The sequence below is a fragment of the Lissotriton helveticus genome, chromosome 7 (genome assembly GCF_964261635.1).
Source record: "Lissotriton helveticus chromosome 7, aLisHel1.1, whole genome shotgun sequence".
Classification (NCBI taxonomy): Eukaryota; Metazoa; Chordata; class Amphibia; order Caudata; family Salamandridae; genus Lissotriton; species Lissotriton helveticus.
Window position 1 is genome coordinate 141,958,746 of NC_136068.1, and position 18,157 is coordinate 141,976,902.

The 18,157-nt window shown below is 43.5% G+C and overlaps 1 protein-coding gene across 5 annotated transcripts in view; it reads right to left on the minus strand.

Moving 5' to 3' along the window:
* NOL4L (nucleolar protein 4 like) overlaps positions 1 to 18,157 on the minus strand; it is a 412,363-nt gene that overhangs the window by 42,482 nt on the left and 351,724 nt on the right. For 4 of the 5 annotated variants that reach the window (XM_078651785.1, XM_078651789.1, XM_078651787.1 and 1 more), the window contains 4 exons: positions 12,421 to 12,692; positions 10,776 to 10,961; positions 10,502 to 10,693; positions 4,993 to 5,115 (listed from right to left, as the gene is read on the minus strand). In XM_078651785.1, coding sequence (XP_078507911.1) covers positions 4,993 to 5,115; positions 10,502 to 10,693; positions 10,776 to 10,961; positions 12,421 to 12,692 — 773 coding nt within the window. Of the gene's footprint in view, positions 1 to 4,992; positions 5,116 to 10,237; positions 10,340 to 10,501; positions 10,694 to 10,775; positions 10,962 to 12,420; positions 12,693 to 18,157 lie in introns of all 5 variants that reach the window. The other variant, XM_078651786.1, reaches the window with a different exon arrangement.

Sequence of the window (18,157 nt, forward strand, 5' to 3'; positions counted from 1 at the left end):
CTAGCTGCAAATTCCTTACCTTAGTACAGATACCCAAGCGATACCTCGCTGGAGGAGTGTCAGCAAAATAATTTCCTACTAATAATTCCTGCAGGACGAAGTGCCCATCCCAACAGACCTGACTGTCCAGGCAGTAATGCTTTGTGAACGCATGTAGAGAAGCCCACGTTGCTGCCAAGCAGATATCCAGGACCCTGACCTCCACATGCTGATGCCGTGGCTGCAGCCATAGCTCTGGTGGAATGAGCGCGCAAAGCCTCAGGGGGTCGCTTCTTGGCAAATGCGCAGCAGGTCTTAATGCAGAGCACGATCCATCGGGAGATGGTCCGCTTCTTTATGGTCTTTCCCTTCTTTGCTCCGACATACCCTATGAAGAGCTGGTCATCCACCCGGAACTCTCTTGTGCAGTCAAGGTAGTATGACAACGCTCTTTTTGGGTCCAGTTGGTGAAGTCGCTCCTCTTCCTTAAGAGGGATGTGGGTGAGCATAAAAGGTAGGCAGGGTGATGAACAGGCCTACATGGAAAAGAGTGACAACTTTCGGGAGAAAGGAAGCTCTCTTATGAAGAACCAGCTTGTCTGTGTAGATGTTCAGGTAAGAAGGATTGAATGACAAAGACAGAGTGTTAAAGGTAGGCAGGGTGATGGACTGGCCTACGTGGAAAGGAGTGACAACTTTCGGCAGGAAGGAAGCTCTAGTACGAAGAACCAGCTTGTCTGGGTAGATGTTCAGGTAAGGAGACTTGGATGACAAAGAATGAAGCTCAGAGGCCCTTCGGGCAGATGTTACTGTCACCAGGAAGGGAGACTTGATGGTAAGGAGCCTGAGGGACATATTGAAAAACCCAGTGGTCTCATGTTATAGACCTCCAGTGGGGCAGGTGATGGTGTATCCTGCCTCCGAATGGGTGTCCTTGATGGGAATAGGGCACACCAAAGGGGTTTGGAGACTGTGACTGCTGGGGGCGTGGTGGACTCGCCTGACCTCTGGCTGCACCGACTTACGGGGTCTGCGTCCTTGGCCATGCAGAGGCTGGGAAGCTTGTGCGCTGTGGTGGCTGGGTGGGTAAAGTCACGGCTAGAAGCCCCTTCTGTGGCCACAAAAGGAGTGAAAGGTGGACTGGGGTGGCATGGGGCCATGGAAAGCCCCAAGGACCTTGCCGTAGCCCTGCTGTCCTTGAAGCGCTCCAGCGCTGAGTCTACCTTGTTAACGAAGAAATGAAAGCCATCAAACGGCATGTCCATACGAGATGATTGGACATTGCCAGAAAAGCCAGCTGTTCTCAGCCAGGTGTGGCACCATAAGGCCACTGCCAATGAAATCGCTCTGCCTAGAGAGCTCTGCTCTCCCATCAGCAACAGCTTGGGAAAGTATGGCCTGGGCCTCCGCCGGAACCATGTGCAGCACCTACACAACCGAATCCCATAGCGCATGGGAGTAATGGCCCAAAGGCACGAAGTGTTCACGGACCAGAGGACCATGCTGGTGGAACAAAACATTTTCTTGCCTCAGATGTCCAGCCTCTTGGATTCCCTACACTTGGGGCGGTAGGGAACGCGCCAGGATTTACACGGGAAGTAGAGGCTTTGAGGAATAAGCTCTCCAGGGTAAGGTGTTGCATGAGGAACTGGGGGTCCCATGGGGCGGGCAATTGTCCTGTTCATAGGCGTCCCTGTGCTGGGATTGGACAAGCCCTACGTAGGACGTTTGTGAGGGCTTCATTAAATGGGAGAAGCGGTTTTGAGGGGGTCACTCCCGGCTGAAGCACTTCTGTCAAGGCATTAGTCTTGACTGTCCCTAAGGGTAGGCTAAGACCTAGGCCCTCGGTCTCCTTCTCACGACCATAGCTAATGGAGCTCCCTCCTCCATACCCACAATAGGAGGAAAATGAATGCCAGTAGCTAGGGAAGTGTCCAGTTCACTGGCCTCCAAGTCCTCACACCAGTCCATAGTGGGGTATAGGGGATGGTGTTCTTTAGGGTCCAGCAACCTCTCTCAATCCTCTCCAAGTCCTAACCCATAGGAATAGGCTCTGGCCTGGAAGGAATGGCACTGTGTCACAGTCGGGAATTAGAATGGGGGTGGTACCGCTGGAGGACGCCAGCAATGCTGGGAGCATCGGCATGGGGAACGGTGCTAGGGAAGGTCTAGTTGGTATGACCTGTAGCCGGTCCGGATTAATCTGTGGATCCAAGGGACCCAACTGGTGCCTGGAGCAGACCCGCTGGGAGAGAACCAGTTTGGGCCCCTCCCTAACCCAGGGGGCCCGAAGGCGCACCTGCGGGGATGGGCCACCGACATATGAGCTCCATGGCCTCTTAATACTCTCAAAGTTAGGTGGGGGTCGCACCGGTTCCAAGAAACTCAAGGAGGCATGGTGCTGACCCAGGCACAGGCTCAACCACGGAGCCAGGCCTTGAAAGACAACGCTCCCTTGTCTCATCTAAAGAATGTGGCAGGTGGGGCGAAGTCGGAGACCTCTTTGACTTCTTATTCTTCTTTTTGGTACTTACCTGAACGCCAAAACAACTTTGAGTGCGAGAAGGATCTTGGGCTCTGCGACCGATTCTGGGACCTTCCTCTGGACCGGGATCAAGACTGTTGTGACATCTAGTGGCAAGAAGCTTGAGGGACTGCACCCTCAAGACCTTAGGGTGCATGGTGCGGCAATCGGCGCAGGCCTTCGTGCCGTGTTCCCGCTCCAGGAACCAGAGGCTAACAAGGTGCAGGTCTGTCCTTGGCATCTGTAAATGAAAGGAGGCGGAGGGCTTAAAACCGGCCTTCCTAGTGGACATCCCTGCCACACCAGGAGAGGATTTCTTAAAAAAGACTTCAACAAATGTAAAAAAAATGTCAGGCAAAAATTGACTGGGGGTAGCTCTCTACGGATCTGCACTTACTGGCATGGAAAGAAAATTATTGACGTCAGTGCCCTGATGTGGCACCTATGTAGGCACCGCGCACGTCAAATCTGGTGCAGACAACTCTGACGACGCCACGCGGAGCTGAACAATGCCACCTAACGGAGAGCAATGGTGCTGCTCACTAAAAGATTTCAGATCCAGTCTGATGCCTAGAGATAATTCTGTGGTAAGGAATCTGTGGCTAGACGTCTCTATCAGATTAAATCTGCAGTGCTCTGTAGGTCTATTCAGATTTGCACACTCAACAGTGCCCTCTGTTACTCTCATATTAGATGCTCGATTTGCATAATAATTCCACTGCTTTTGCCTACACCTACACTAGAAGTTGCTGGCAAAGCTTAATCTTACTTCATAATGTATTATTTTCTCCAGGTCACATCAGAAGTGCCACTCGCATATGTTGGTAATGCCTAGTCAGATGTCAAAAGAACAAGTACCATTTACTAAAAGAGAGCTTAATTTACACCTAATAACATCAGATGTACAACTCTATCCACAACATCAGCACACATGCCTACATCATGAGTACCACACATCCCACAACAACAGTGCATACAACTGCATCCCAAGTGACACGTTCTACAACAACAGCACATCCCAAGACAGCAGTGCTCACTTCTATATCAGAGGTACCACTTCACCCTAATTTACAGCAGCTCTCACTCCTACATGAGAAGATGTATGACTCATACCTTAACAACAACATAGCTCACCTCTATATCAGAAGTATTACTTGTATTGTAACAATAGCAGTGCCCACAACTATATCAGAAATAGCACCTACTTTACGTTAGTCCTCATTTCTACATCATAAGTACCACTCACTTCAGAACGAGAGCAGGGATCATACCTATATCAGAAATATCAATTGCCCCATAACAAGACCAATACTTACACCTACATCCAAGAATAGTAGTGCTCACTCGTACATTAGAAACACTGCTCATGTGTTATCAGCTCTTACTGCTAATTCAAAACCAAAAGTACCAACTGCACCATCATAATAGTGAATGCTGTTATTTCCATATCTTCAAATGCAGCTTGTACCACCAAATCTTTCATTAGATAGCAAGGCTTACACCAACCCCCAAATAAGATGTCTCACTCTCCTCATAACAATACCAAGGTGGATTTTTCCTTTAGAAGTACCTGTTGCCTAAAGTAAGTAGTGCTCCCTCTGGTTGGTTTTATAGTACAAGTGCTACTCTCCCCATAATAGCGTTGGTTACTCCTACATCACACGTCCCACTTGCGTAGTTAGCCGTGCTTACGTCTACTCGCAATTCAGAAGTATCATTCTTTCTACAATTATAGCAAGTCTTATACCTGCATAGTAAGTAACAGAACAGGGGGGCTTACTGATACTATCCCATTGCTAGTAATGTGCACTTAGAAAAGCAACAGCTTTCATTTCTACTTCCTGATTAGAAGGGGTTCTTACCCCATCCAGAACAGTGCTAAGTTGTTATGTTCAGTTCAAACGATACCACTACTTCCCCCCTTCCTCATACTTCAGAATTAACAAACAGCATACAACATAACAGTCTAGATGTCAATTCATCAAAATTACAGGGGTAGAAAAAAGAAGTGGCATTACATACCGTATGACACTCAGATACCACATGGTTGACCACCTAAGTCACCACTAACCCTTAACTGCCAGCTAATTGCTGATGAGTGTACAGGGGAAGGAAAAGGAGTGGCAACTACATAAACTAAACAGGCCTTTAAAAAGCCTGCTCACTTTCGGTTCCTCTTTCTACCTTTAAAACCCAAGACCAGGGGTAGTAACAGTTAGAGACAGGGGAATCAAAAGGGAAGCCAAGGGTAGGAGGTGCTCCACAATCCCCCCGCCTGGCTACTCCTAGCTGATGCCTACATTTAATAGCCTTAGCAGCCTCAGTAGTCACTCCTTTACAGACAGTAGTGTTCCTCTCAACCTTTAAACTCCCAGCCCTTAAAGAGCAGAGTCTCGTATTTCTCCCTGGTGAGGATGCCATTTCACATTCATCTCCTATTTCCCTTCCAACAGTTGACATATCATTGAAAGAAATAGTGTGCCCTTTACCTGTGAGCTTTGATATATTTCCAGCCTCATTCGTTTTGCTGCTTTTCGGGTCTCGCTTTCACAGGCTGCAGCGAGAATATTCTCAGCCATGGCAGATGTCAGGTGAGGGGGTGTCGGCCTTGCCTGTGGAGAAAGTTCAGACACTCTCAAAGGAAGAAATCTCATGAGAAGCTAATGTTTCAGTGGGAAATTCAGATTTAGATTGAACTTTCATATTGTGATCTCTTACAAAAAGATTGCCTGAGAACAGTTATAAGGAAAAGTGGAGCATTTTCTTTAAATTATGATCATTTATTCACTTTGAAACTCACAATGCATAATTGTGGACTTAAACTAGAGACTACTGGGACAAAACACAAACATTTGGGTTTCTAATCTCGATCACAAAAGAGATTAGAAAGGGTGAAAGAGGGCAATAATAGGTAATTCATCATCAGCAATGATTTTCCAGCATAGGGTTCACTGAAAGCACCCTTGCTAGAATATTCCTGTCACCATCTAAAATGTTTGTTAACACTTGCTTCCTCAATTCCAGCCCTCATGGCACTCCCTTAACTGAGATCTGCCCACAAATTAATCTTTGGTTTCCTCTTCCATGTGAATAAGAATGGAAAACGCCTTATCGTTGTGGGAAAAGTTGATTGGAATATGATTGTGAATTAGTAGAGGTTATTTGAAAATTGAACACCTCAAGTCAAGTCAATAGCTCTTCATTCGGCCAATATAGACCATAAAAGCACATGTGAACACCCAAATATAACACCTTATTCTTCTCGTTCGTCAGCCGGTGGTAAGATGGAAAGGAAAGGGCCTACGTGTAAAAGTGTTCAAGAATAACAGCCAGATATTGTTTATCTGTCGAAATTCCAAAAAGTGATGCTTGCAGAAGCATGATCTAACCACTATTTAATGGCTTTTCAATTTATTGCCAAAGGACAGTTTGCTTAATAACATCAAAGTGTGATGTATTTATGCCTACTATCTCACATCCAGAAATATGTGGGCACCTCTGAAATAAAATCTGGCAGACCAAAGGCAGGGGTGTAGGCACAAGGGTCCTCGGGGGAGCATGAGTCCCCGTAAAAAGGTGCACATGCTTTAGTTGCTATTGAGGCTATATGCTTGATTCACTGTGGATCTTGAGGCTGGATGCAGTGAGTGGGGGTTGAGGTGATCCCTTACGTGGGACGCAGAGTTTATTCCCATTTTCGGATTGCTTAGGAATGCTTAATCTGATTTCTGAACTGGTTTGATGTTGATGTAATTTGTCGACAGATTCATTGGCAATTGGGTCTGTTGGTTACCCGTGGATGGTGGAGGTGCAGACCTTATGCCCCACTTCTTCTTCGGCTATGCGCCTCTAGAGGTTGAAGGGCGACCCTACTATGACCGGAAGTCTGTCTTTTCACAGCAGGAGCAGAGGGCCTCTTATTTATTGTCACACAGGATTCTGAGGTAGCCCCGCAATCTGAATCTTGATGCAGATGTTTCCAATATGCGTTTTTTAGATTTCAAAGCACTTTTGTCGAACAATTCACCAGCCTTCCCTCTCTTTCCTTTAGGCTTTTGGTACTAAAGGTCGCACATGTGCTGCAATCTTTTGGGTTATGGTCAGATTTATGCAGACAAAAAAAAAATATGTGTAAGGGTCCTCAAAATATACCTTTTTGGCCCCACCAGTCTCACATGGCTTAAACGGACTCCTTAAATGTGAGGGTTCAGCCTTTTTCCAGTAATTAAAATGAACAGTGTACCTCAGCACCTTGTACTTCAAGGGACGAACATGATCTGCTCACATGAAATGAAGAGATCAGCTTGTGTGTTTAGCTGAAGAGTAGCCTAGCAGAGCGCAGAGAATTGTAATGTTGCATGATACCAGAAGGTAACACATCTGGCGTTTGGAGCCTCTGAGAAGGGCTGGAACGAGGTGGTGACTAACTGGGCTCTATGGCTGTTTACTCATATGTTTTCAATGTCAACTGCTGTACTGAAAAACTGCCATGTTAAAACTGACTACCAAACGTTACCACCTAGATGCTGGGGAATAATTCAAGCATTTGAAGCTATGAAAGATCCATTGCTGCAGAGCTTTTTTGTCCAGTTTCCTTAATGAGTATTTATAATACAATGACATTTGTGATATCAAGGAGGACAAAAAGCATTCCAGGTTGGTATCTTATCTGGCTATTCCTGTGCAACCCAAGCTTTACAAGATGTGATGCCTCAAAGAGTATGAAATGGGATCTAAGGATCTGAGACCCACAGGAAGGAGAGTTACTCACTGCAATGAAGCCGCCTCATGAGGCAGTGGCCTTACCCACTTGGTAAGGTGTGTTTAGTGGAGAATAAAAGAGGTTGACTGTAAAAGTTTGGATGCATAAGATTTGGGTTAGTATATTTTGAATGCATGGGCCAAGAGACATAGGTGCTTATTTACAAGGAATTGGAGTTTGGAGTAGGGCAGTGCCACAAGTCATTATGCTGTGCTGGCCTAAGGCAATTCAAAGGGCCGGGAATGCACCTTATTTACAAGATACAGTGTATTCCTGTCAATTCAGTGAGCACCAGTGGACAATTATCCTTGCATGGTGCAAGGGCGTCTGTGTTGTTGGCATGATTGTTTTTTGTGCAGGAAGGGGCATCTTTCTGCACAAAAACAGCACATATGGAAAGAGGAAAAAGCAAGGAGAAATAATATTGTTTGTTCTCGGTACGCCACCCCTGGTGAGGCGCACGGTTTTAACACATTCACAGATTTACACCATTTTGTACAGCTGGGGTGTGTCACCCCCTATGGGTGCTGCATGGGAATAGCCATCGCAACGCCCATGGTACGCCTCCCTGACGCAGTGTGAGGCAAAATAGCGACTTGCGCTGTGTTGTTTCACTCCATATCTAAAAGGCCATGAAAAGCCACAATCTTTAAAGAATTAGATTTCAAACCAATAGAAGGGGTTGCAGTGAATGTGATAAACAAGCTTTCAAAAGCATAATAGGAGTTTCTGCATCTTGTATGAAATAGAGATTTTCTAAATAATATGGAACTCCTGGCATGGAGCATTGCAGTGGATAAGGGACCCTTATTGACAGTTTGTGTTTTGGTGCAGCTTGCTTGTGTTTACTACAGGTTCAAGGGAACTGTTGTTTTTTTAAAGAAATTAGTTGATTTGTCTTTGCTGCTGCTGATTAGTAAAGATTTGAGAACATAATGCTCGCCTCCACGTCTTTCATAGAATCCAGGCTTTCTTTAACACTGTCCAGAAAATCTCAATTATGAGCTTCTTGGAGAAGTAGGTACTATTTATTGTATCCGATAAAACTCAACTTCTTGGGGTTTGGAATTTATTGAGTGCAATAAATAGCACATATTGTGAGGTTTGGGGAAATGGCAGGTGGAGTTTGGTACTTACCACACCAAAATATGCTCCGGTAAATAGCATACTGTTTTCCCCCATTATTTCTTCCTGAAGGGTTCATCTGCCGAAATTTAACAACATCTAATGATGGTTTAGGTATTTAACACATCCAATAATTACTGAGTGTGACAAATACTATACTTGGAATTCAGACCCCTGCGCAGGTCAGAAAACACTGATCAACTCATCATCAGTGTCCAAGTCCCTAGCTATGTTAGGGCTCCTTTTACTGATAAAGACCCACTCGACGACAAAGACGTCTGTGGCACTTGACATCTTTTCAATAATTATGATATTTTTTAACATTGCAACTACTGACGAGCTGCACTTCGTCAATGGTTGAGCTGTTGATAGTGTGGTGGTGTTATTCAATGATGCAAATGAGACTTAAGCAATGATGACACCTTAGCCATGACAGGAGTGGAGGCAATGGAGATGGAGGGAGAGAAACTGTATCCCACCCAAACAGTGAGTTAAGAGAAGAAGCACTGAAAGACAAAGGTGGGCATTTTGTCACTGGTGGCAAGAAGTGGACAGTCAGTTGTCATATATGTATTTCTGTACATTTCTACATTTATTTATAATGCGCTAAATCCCTTCAGTTTGTGAAGTCTGAGTATCAAAAAGAAAGAGTATTTGATGATATGTGAGAAGAAAAGAACAGTCAGGTGCTCAACCTTTTTGCAAAGGTCCTCAGATTGCTTTCAGTTCTGAGTGCAAGTAGGAGTAGGTCACAGGCTATGGCATCCTTAAATTGAAAATGTTTTCCTGTAAAAGAACTCGAATTGAATTTGGACACCTTAAACTTAAATGATGATGCTCAATTGTTTCTGTGGCTAAACAGGATTTCCTAATGAGACTTTCATGAATAAGGGAAATAACTATTAAACTGGTTGGTGGCATTAAACAGCAGTGACTGAAGTTGTATTGAGACTCCCTAGGTAAATCTACAGTTTTTTGCTCCTACCACCACTCTGGCAATAGCATATTGCAGCCTTGAAACTGAGTTATCAGCTTTGTGGAGTCCTCTGTCTGCAAGGCAGTAATCCAACTGAACACTGATAATTCCCGATGATAGTCAAGCAGGTTTGAACCAGGAAGGGCTTAGATTCTGCAATGGGCTTAGATAGTAGCCAATCAAACAGGTGACGTATACAACCTGGGGTTGCAGAGGCAACTTGGACAAATGAGTTAGATGGGTCATTAAACGTTGAGAGCTTTATAGAGTTCCATGAACAACTCTGTGTCATCAGCATAACATTGAAATTGTACTCTGAGGAGGTTACAGGGAGGTTTGATGACACTTTTGAAAGATGTGATAAGTTCAGCGAACCACATTTTACTTTGACCACTTTCTCATGCTAATTTTAAGTCATGAACAAGTATGCCGAAGGCTGTACAAATGACAGCATTCTGATTTGTGTCAATGAAAAGGCTTGACGTCTGTACAAAATGTGCCCTTTTGGGACAAGTGGCACTGCATCATAAAATGAAGTGAAAACTATTTCGGAGAGTGTAGGCCTTTAGGAATCAAATCTGTAGATGGTGGTATCTCCTGAAAGTTCCAGTCAGGTGAGTCTGAGATAGGTGAAATAAAATTATTTTACTAAAAACGTCCTCTGATCAAAAATCTTTTAATTCTTGTAATGTGTAAGGGCTAAAGTCTCAGAAAGTATGTGCAATAAAAGAATGCAACATGGCTGCTAGAGACAGTATGAGAATGTGGGATGCCAGACACTCACTGGTTGTTTCAAAATACCTAAAGAGCACTCTCCAATCTCGGGAGATGGATATACTATTTGTGTCTGAAAGTTCAATCAGAATCTTACCATGCAGTTGAAGCTCCTCTTCGTGCGTAGGTAGGTGTGTTGCGTTATGTGCGTGTCTGGAGGACCGTTGAGAAGTTTAACATCTCGATGCTGTTCTTCTTCCTGGGGAGATGGAAATGTTGTGTGTGTCTGAAGGTTCAATGAGGAGAAATGGGTGGTGTAAGTCTGTGTGTCCGGAATTTGGGGAGGGTCTTGCCATCTCTACGCTAGTCTCTTTGGGGAGGTGGGAGTGTTGCATATGGACATAGTTAGTGAACATCTTACCATCTCCATGCCACTCTTCTTCATGCGCCGGCAGGATTTGAGGTAAGTGCGAATTCGTTTCCGTGCTCGTTCTTGGAACTCGGGGAACTGACGGCTGCATGACTCAATTATAGCTTGGATCTTCTCCTTTGGCTGTTTAGATATTGGGACCATGCGATCCAAATTCTCATCCACAAAGAGCCGCACAAACATCTGAAATCAAAGATCCAAGCTAAGCATTTGCATCTTAAAAGTTTGAAATAATGGAAGAGCTTAATTTTGTCAGGTTTCTTACATTGAAGGCCTTGAGACGCTCAGGGTCTAATCCCTCGGTATCGTTGATTTTATCATTATCGTCATGGTCATCATGGTCATCATCATCATCATCAACAAGGGGAACTCTACCCATAGTCAGGTCCTCTGGACAACCGCTCATCTCCGTCTTAATGGAGTCATAACTACCCGAGCTGTAAGGAGGCGACTGGAGAACCACAGGAAGGGAAAGGCCAAGAACAGAAGACGAGGAAAAATATGTAAATGTTGGATATGTGAGGCACAGAGTAAATAGAAGGAGGTGGAACAAATCAATGTATTATATATTGCTTTCACAAAATTATTTCCTTTCAGTGTCTGAGACTGCCACGCAGCTTCTTCCATTTTCTAAACTGTTGCTCAGTTTCCTCAAATGTATTGGCTACCAGTGGATATTTTCAAATACCATTCATCTGTCAGGCCTTTTGCTCCACTCTTTCCTAAAGCCATCACTTAATTCCTCATAATTCCATCTGCTGCTTTAGCACCTACCAAATGGCTTGCAAAAAACCTTGTAACTAACCAATGCATTTACTATGCTAACCTGCTTCCAATCTAGGCTCCTCTAAATCCTTACGGCCCTGATGGTGCTGGAGTTATACTTAACCACTTCCCAACAACCAGAGTACAGCCTAATTCTTTTCAACACTATGCTGTCTGTCACTTCCTTGCGGTACCCAGGCTTTGACACAACTAATTCCCAAAGTATAGGTTGAAACCCAACTCCATCATGTGTAAGAACCGCTGTTAAACACCAACCAGTGGTCAACCTACAGCTCACGTATTTTCCCATGATGACTGCAATGCTGAATGTTTCTTTTAGTGCTTTGAATACATCTATCCTCTTTCCAAGAGCTACATTACAGTTCAGCCCCCACTAGTTTCTTATTCATCTGCTATTGAAACCTCCATCCTTATATTGAGGTAAATGCTATACTTGATCCCAGTACTGAAACATGCTTCAGGGAACAGTTACACTCAGCTTTAACACTATAAGGACCTGATTTAGGAGATGAGTGATAATATAAAATCCATGGTTTCCCAGAAAATGTGATAAATTCGCCACTGCTAGAGTTCCTGCAGCTATGTTGTAGTATGAAGGTGGTAATAATGACAGTGGTAATTCTACTGGTGGCAAACAACATCAGTGACACACTGACTGCATCAAACAGGAACTGTTCTATTTTACATTACTGCAAATATCTAAACAAGGTCCTTAATAACAAAGGTACACTAATAGTATATGGGTACCTTTCTATAAACGAAACCATAGAAATACAAATAGAGATTCATGATTACAGTCAAAATGCCCTTCAAAGTTAAGGTACATTAGTCCTGATTGAGAATGAGGGCACCATATAGAGCAAGCCTATATAGCAAAACTTAACAGAAGGAGTGTTATTAGGTACGATTGCTTCCAGCAATCGGGTAAGCTACCATGCTTACTCCAGCTTTATTTACTCATTCCTGCTATTTCCAAAACATAAGCCTATCATAAATACTGCCGTAGGACTGAGCTATCACTTATGGTGTTCAAATGTTTTAGCTATTTAGAGTCTTATTTACACCCCCCCCTCCTTCCCGCCTCGTCCCATGATCACAGTGTGGCTCATCCTTCTTGACCATACCTCTGATGTCGCCTTCACAGCATATTTCACCCGGCTCCTAAGTACGTCTGCGCTACATGTGTCAGACTGAAAAGAGGGCATCCCATGAGCATTTTGGAGTTTATCGCTGAGGTTGATAGGTTGGTCCTCGGACGAGGTTGTGAAATCCAGTGGGACAGCTGTTCCATTCCCATTCATCTCAGGGAAAGCACTGTCTCCCTGAGTGCTGCTTGAGGTGGAGGGGTTTAATGTGGAAAATCCATTCCCACTGCAGCTCTCTGAGGAGGAATCATCTGAAATAAAGAAACAGTTACTTCAAACTAGGGAATCTTCTCACAAAAAGCACCATTAGCCATGCCCACTCCATCAAAGGCTGTGCTAACACACAAACACATGCATAGATGCATAACAACCCAAAGGGTTTCAAACTTACAAACTATTGCCATCCTAATGATTCACCACTGATTGTTCCCAAACAGAGGACACAGATCATACAAGATCATACAAAACCTTTTAGAGGATATATGGGTATAAACTAGACTTTGGAGCTTCCTAACAAAGTTAGATTGGTTAAGCTATGGCCTACAACTAAGGTAAACCTAGAGTAAATATGTAAAACAATAAAGCAAAAAGCATTTTCATAGATTAGATGTGAATTAACTGGTCATGTGTTAAGTAAATAAAATGGAAGAAATTGATATGCAAGTGAGGAATAAGTATGTGCACACATTCATCAATTTCAGGCCTTCTGTAGTCTCACCTAGTACCCGGAAACAGCACAGGTGTAAAATATATGACACTTACCTGCAATGTTAGATCAATATTACCATAGCCTTCCTGAATGCTTCTCTATAGAGGAACAAAAGCTTGTTCACCACATTTTAAATTCCTGGAATAGGATCAGAATCCTACCCATAATAAATATAGCCGGTTCCCAAAACCTCCATTTACATCAAGCAGAACACATGCAAATATGAAGCCACTAAGGAGGGAAAGGACAGGTTGAAAGGGGAATGTGCACAGACAACAGAACTTGGACTATTACAAGTATGAGTGAATTTTTCATTTTCCCTGCTTCTATTGATGCATTTGGTCCTAGTGTCTTGAGCAAATATCTTAATGGTGGATTGGTTGGAGTTGAGATTGGATAAAAATACCAAGAACATTTCTAAACACATTGGGATCAAGCACTTTGGTGTTTTGTGAACCCATACACAGAAGCCAAGTAATAGCGTTGCTCATTTCCAGAAGCCATACCTGCTCTGGCTATGAAAAAGAAAGCACATGACCTAAGAGATCAGGCTTCTTATTAATACTAAAAGAGAAGGCAAAGAAAGCCCTGCAACAACCCCTTGAAAAATGCACGGAGCCATAAGTTCCTAGTGCAATTTTGACCGAAAGCCACAAATAGTTAACTGGATTGTCTTAAAGGATGTTAATTGTTAGAGCAGAGCTTCAAAGTTCTTCTAGCATCTAGCTTGTGCAACATCATATCCCCAGGGAAGCACTAAATAAAGTCAACAGCAGTGACTGAAGACAAAATTCAAAAATATGAGTACTTGAACTTAGTGAATCTTACTCCTGGTGGCGCACAGTATAGTGGTCAGTAGAAAGGCTTCAATCTCATTTATGGTCCATAGATGAACAAGAAATAGTTAACAAGGCCTAACCTATTTGGAAGTGATTTTGATCACTTAATCCATGAAGAAAAAGTGGAGGGCCAGACTCTCCCCCACAGAGGCCATTAATGGGTATTATTTTCATAAGGAGACTGTTCTAATGTTAGGGGGGTTCAACACCAATCTCTCCACAAAAGGCGAACGTAGCTGGTGTGGCCAAAGGGGTTAAAAAAGCAAACAAGACTGTGTCTGATGGCTAAGAGGGCCTGAAGTTATTTGACCCTCAAGAGAATAGTAAAAGAAAGGGGAAAAACAAACCACAGACACAACAAAAGGCCTCGTGTTTCTGTAGGAAGCACTACAACAGCACAGAATCGGGTGTTCATTGCAAAGAATTCCAGCATACTGAATGTGGTATGTTTATGTATTTGTAAAGTCCTGCAATTTTAAGAGGCATCCATTCGACGGCTCTTTCTAAGTAATTTCAATTTGTGACCTGCACATGACACGGATCTCAATCGTAAGCACGTAACTCATTGAGCCATAACTGCTGGACATTTAGGATACATATGCCATACATCTTCAGAGAAGTGAAAAGAGTCAAGGAGACAGTGCCATTTGTCCTTACTGGTGCCTGTAAGGCAACAGAGACCCAAGACTCAGGGAACAGGACTGCCTGCATGACAGCTAAAATTATCTCTATTATGTGGGAGAACTATTTCCTTCTACTCAGGAAAGCCTTCAAAGAATTGCATAGGTGGAAAAATATATAAGGGGTTATATTCTCAGGTAAGCTACAACAGCATTGCTGCCTTATTTCGCACAGAAAAGCATCATATTTATAGTAGGAAGACCCGTTTACCAAAATTAGCTGGTAGAACAAGGGAAAGAGACATCTCTTAAGCAGTGGAGTGGCACCCGGCAGCGAAATCTAGAATGCTCACCTCTTGAAGTTGCCTGGTTCAAGTGAATCCCTGAGCCTGCCTCATGTTCCACCTTCTGCAACGCAAACCTAAATACATAAGACCATGAGGCCCATCGGTGTAATGAAGGTCCTTGCAGGAAGTGGCCCTTGAACAAACCTCTTTAGAATATGTATACTGTGGAAATCGTTCACGTGAAAGGAAAACCCGCCAAACAAAGTGTCCCGCAGTGTTTCCAAAATAAACCATTTCAAATTAAACTGCTCCATTTTGTTGCAATTCCCAGTGAAAGCAGCAGACCAACAGCAGCCTTGACATTTTAAAAGTAAGCATGCAAAGCCTGGTAGCCACAAAGGAGAATCCAGAAAACAAATACAATATACACTAGTACATGATGAAAATGAGGCCCAAAATCTATTTTTTAGCAATATACCTCCAATGTAAATATACAAAGCCTCAAACATCTGCATGAATAGCCCTCACAGATTGTAATGCTGAAACCAGCCATCAAAAGTCTTTACTAGCCTGAGATCTTACTAAAACAGAGAGCTCTTTCTACATAATTTTCTCACCTACGTGTCCCTCCTCGATTAGATTTCCTCATTTGAAACAGGATCTACCAAAGCACATTTGTGGGAGACACCTACAGTGTAGAAGAGTCCATGTACAGTGCAGACCCTGTAGTATTATTTTGCATGTCGACTGGCCTCTTTTTCATTTTTAGAAAATTATACATTGGTTTTTTATTAAACTCACAAACAATTGCTATTAGGCTCCTAATACGGTCGGAAAGATTTTCCCTAAAAATATATGGTTTTGCTTCCTGCAAAGAAAGGACAGGTAATTTAATTATGTGGAAAGTGCGTGTGATGTTGAATTCTCACCCTACTCAAAGATATTCCAAAGGTCTAACAATACCTATTTGACTTGCCCTCACTCATTCTTCTTCACTCTCCTAATAGACCCAATGACACTACTTACTGCAGTAGGGATACACGCTTTGCAAAGCTCTCTCACCGATGATTTGTTTATGGCACAAAGTCAAATGTATGACAGGCAAGCAGTTCCACAAGTAAAGCGGTAGGAAGTGAAATCTCTATTGAGTGAGAGATGAGGAGGAGTGATAGCTGTATTTCATATTCAGCCTCACCCTTCTCTGGTTTACACTTATTCAGGAACAATCAATAAGGATTTTTTAATGAACCTTGGGTGATACCACTATTCAGTCCCCTCTTCTTCTGTGTGGCTTACACTTTCCCACAAGGAAACACTAAGAAATCTCTAAACCCTGATGAAGTTCCCTGTCGGACGAAATGCGTTGGCTAGGCTGCAGTTTGATGTTGTGAAGTCTAAAGAAAATCTTTTTGGGAAATATCATATCATGGCACCTGCGTTATATTGGATCTATAGCAAGAATTCATATGGTTGAATAATCTGGATTAATATGTGATTAAGTGAACTTTCAGTAAAAACATTGTACTTCCTAAGCACTCACTTCTGTATATTGTTTTTCAGTTTGGTTTATGGTTCCGGAGCAGTAGGACCATTAGAAGGCTGGGTGCTATTGCATACATATTAAGAATACAAAATGACTGTGCTGTCAGTTGGAGCCAATACTGCTCTTTTTTGGAATTACTAACATATAAAACAGGATCTCCCCATTGCTAAAAGAGACCGTGCACTACCTTTGGATGGAGAAGCCAATTGTGATCCACTAGGCATTTTCGGCTGAGTTTGTCTGCTCTGGCATTCAGAGAACCCGCCAGGTGTTGAACCACCATGGAAATTCTCAGATGTTTTGGCCATGTTCAGAGAAGTAGGACCTCTGACAAACGGTCCACAGCCCCATCCTGCCCCGGTTGTTGCAATACCAAATGGTGGTGGTGTTGTTTGTGAACAACCGCACAAGTCTTCCCTTGATGGAGGGTAGAAAGGCTTTCAATGCCAGCTGGATCGCCTGGAGCTCGGTTGATATGGAGCCCGCATTCCGATGAGGACCAGAGTTCACTGATCTCCACCTCACCCAGATGGTTGCCCCAACCCAGAAGTGACGCATCTGTCACTACTCTCAGATCTGTTTGGGGAATGGAGAGGGGATTACTACTAACCTAACAGTGGTTCGTTAACCACCACTGCAGATGCTTTTGCAGTGCCCTCGAGATCTGGACCATGTTGGAGAGATTTACAAGCAGGATTCGGGAGGCCAAGAGGCGTCACTCCGCCCGACACTCATTTCAGGACGGGGTGAGGAAATATAAAATGGTAATGAATTAGCTTCATTACCATTTTATTTTTCTTCTCTGGTGGCCTTTCAGTGGGGCGACGCTCCTCTGCTATAAGAGAGGAGCTGCCCCTGAACCTAATCTACTTTCATCTTTAACAGTAGCCCCCATCCTCCATTCTCTAGTTTGTAGCTTTCGTGCATAGACAATTCACGGTTTTCCTCTAATCAGAGGCAGCAAATCTGAAATGAAGTAACCTGAAGTTACATCAGGCCTTTTTCCTACCTCATTTAGCCGTCCTGGTTCTGTCCCCCCTTTGGCAGAAACTCTGTGTTTGCTGCCCACTATAAAGGTGGGGCTGGCCTCTTCAGGCTTGTGTGATGGTCTGGGAGCCAGAATGAGATCGTCAGAACTATAGTGGTTCTCTGATGTGGAGGTGAGGGGTCCCTTACTGATATGAATGTACCAAAAATGTGTGTGTATCAAATACTCGCTCGAAAAAAGCATTTAAAGATATTTTCCGAATTTCTGGTGATGTAATTTGTTCCTCAGGTTCACGCTATTTCGCAGTAGGGTAGTCTGTGCCCAGAGAAGCCCCATATCTTTTCTCTTTCATATGGTCTTGCCTTGACCAACCTGCATGTGGCCATTCCTAGAGAAAATTGATTCCACAGCCTTGGTATGTTAAGTAATTAATTAAGCCTTGCATTTAATCTTTTAAAGCAGCATTTGTCAAAGGCCTTCATATGGGTCCAGTTAGGAAAGTACATTATCTTCAGAAAAAAACGCAATTGTAGTTTTATTCATATAGCGCTTACAACCCCAGACGAGGAGTTGAAACACTTTTAAGCGAGTAGCACGCTAATCCAGAAGCCAACATGGATTAGTGGGCGATTTAGTATAGGGAAATATAAATTGTTAATACGAGTACGAGCGGTGGACATGTGAGTCTTTGAGTTTAATTTCATAGCATAAAGGAGGGATAGAGGAGGAA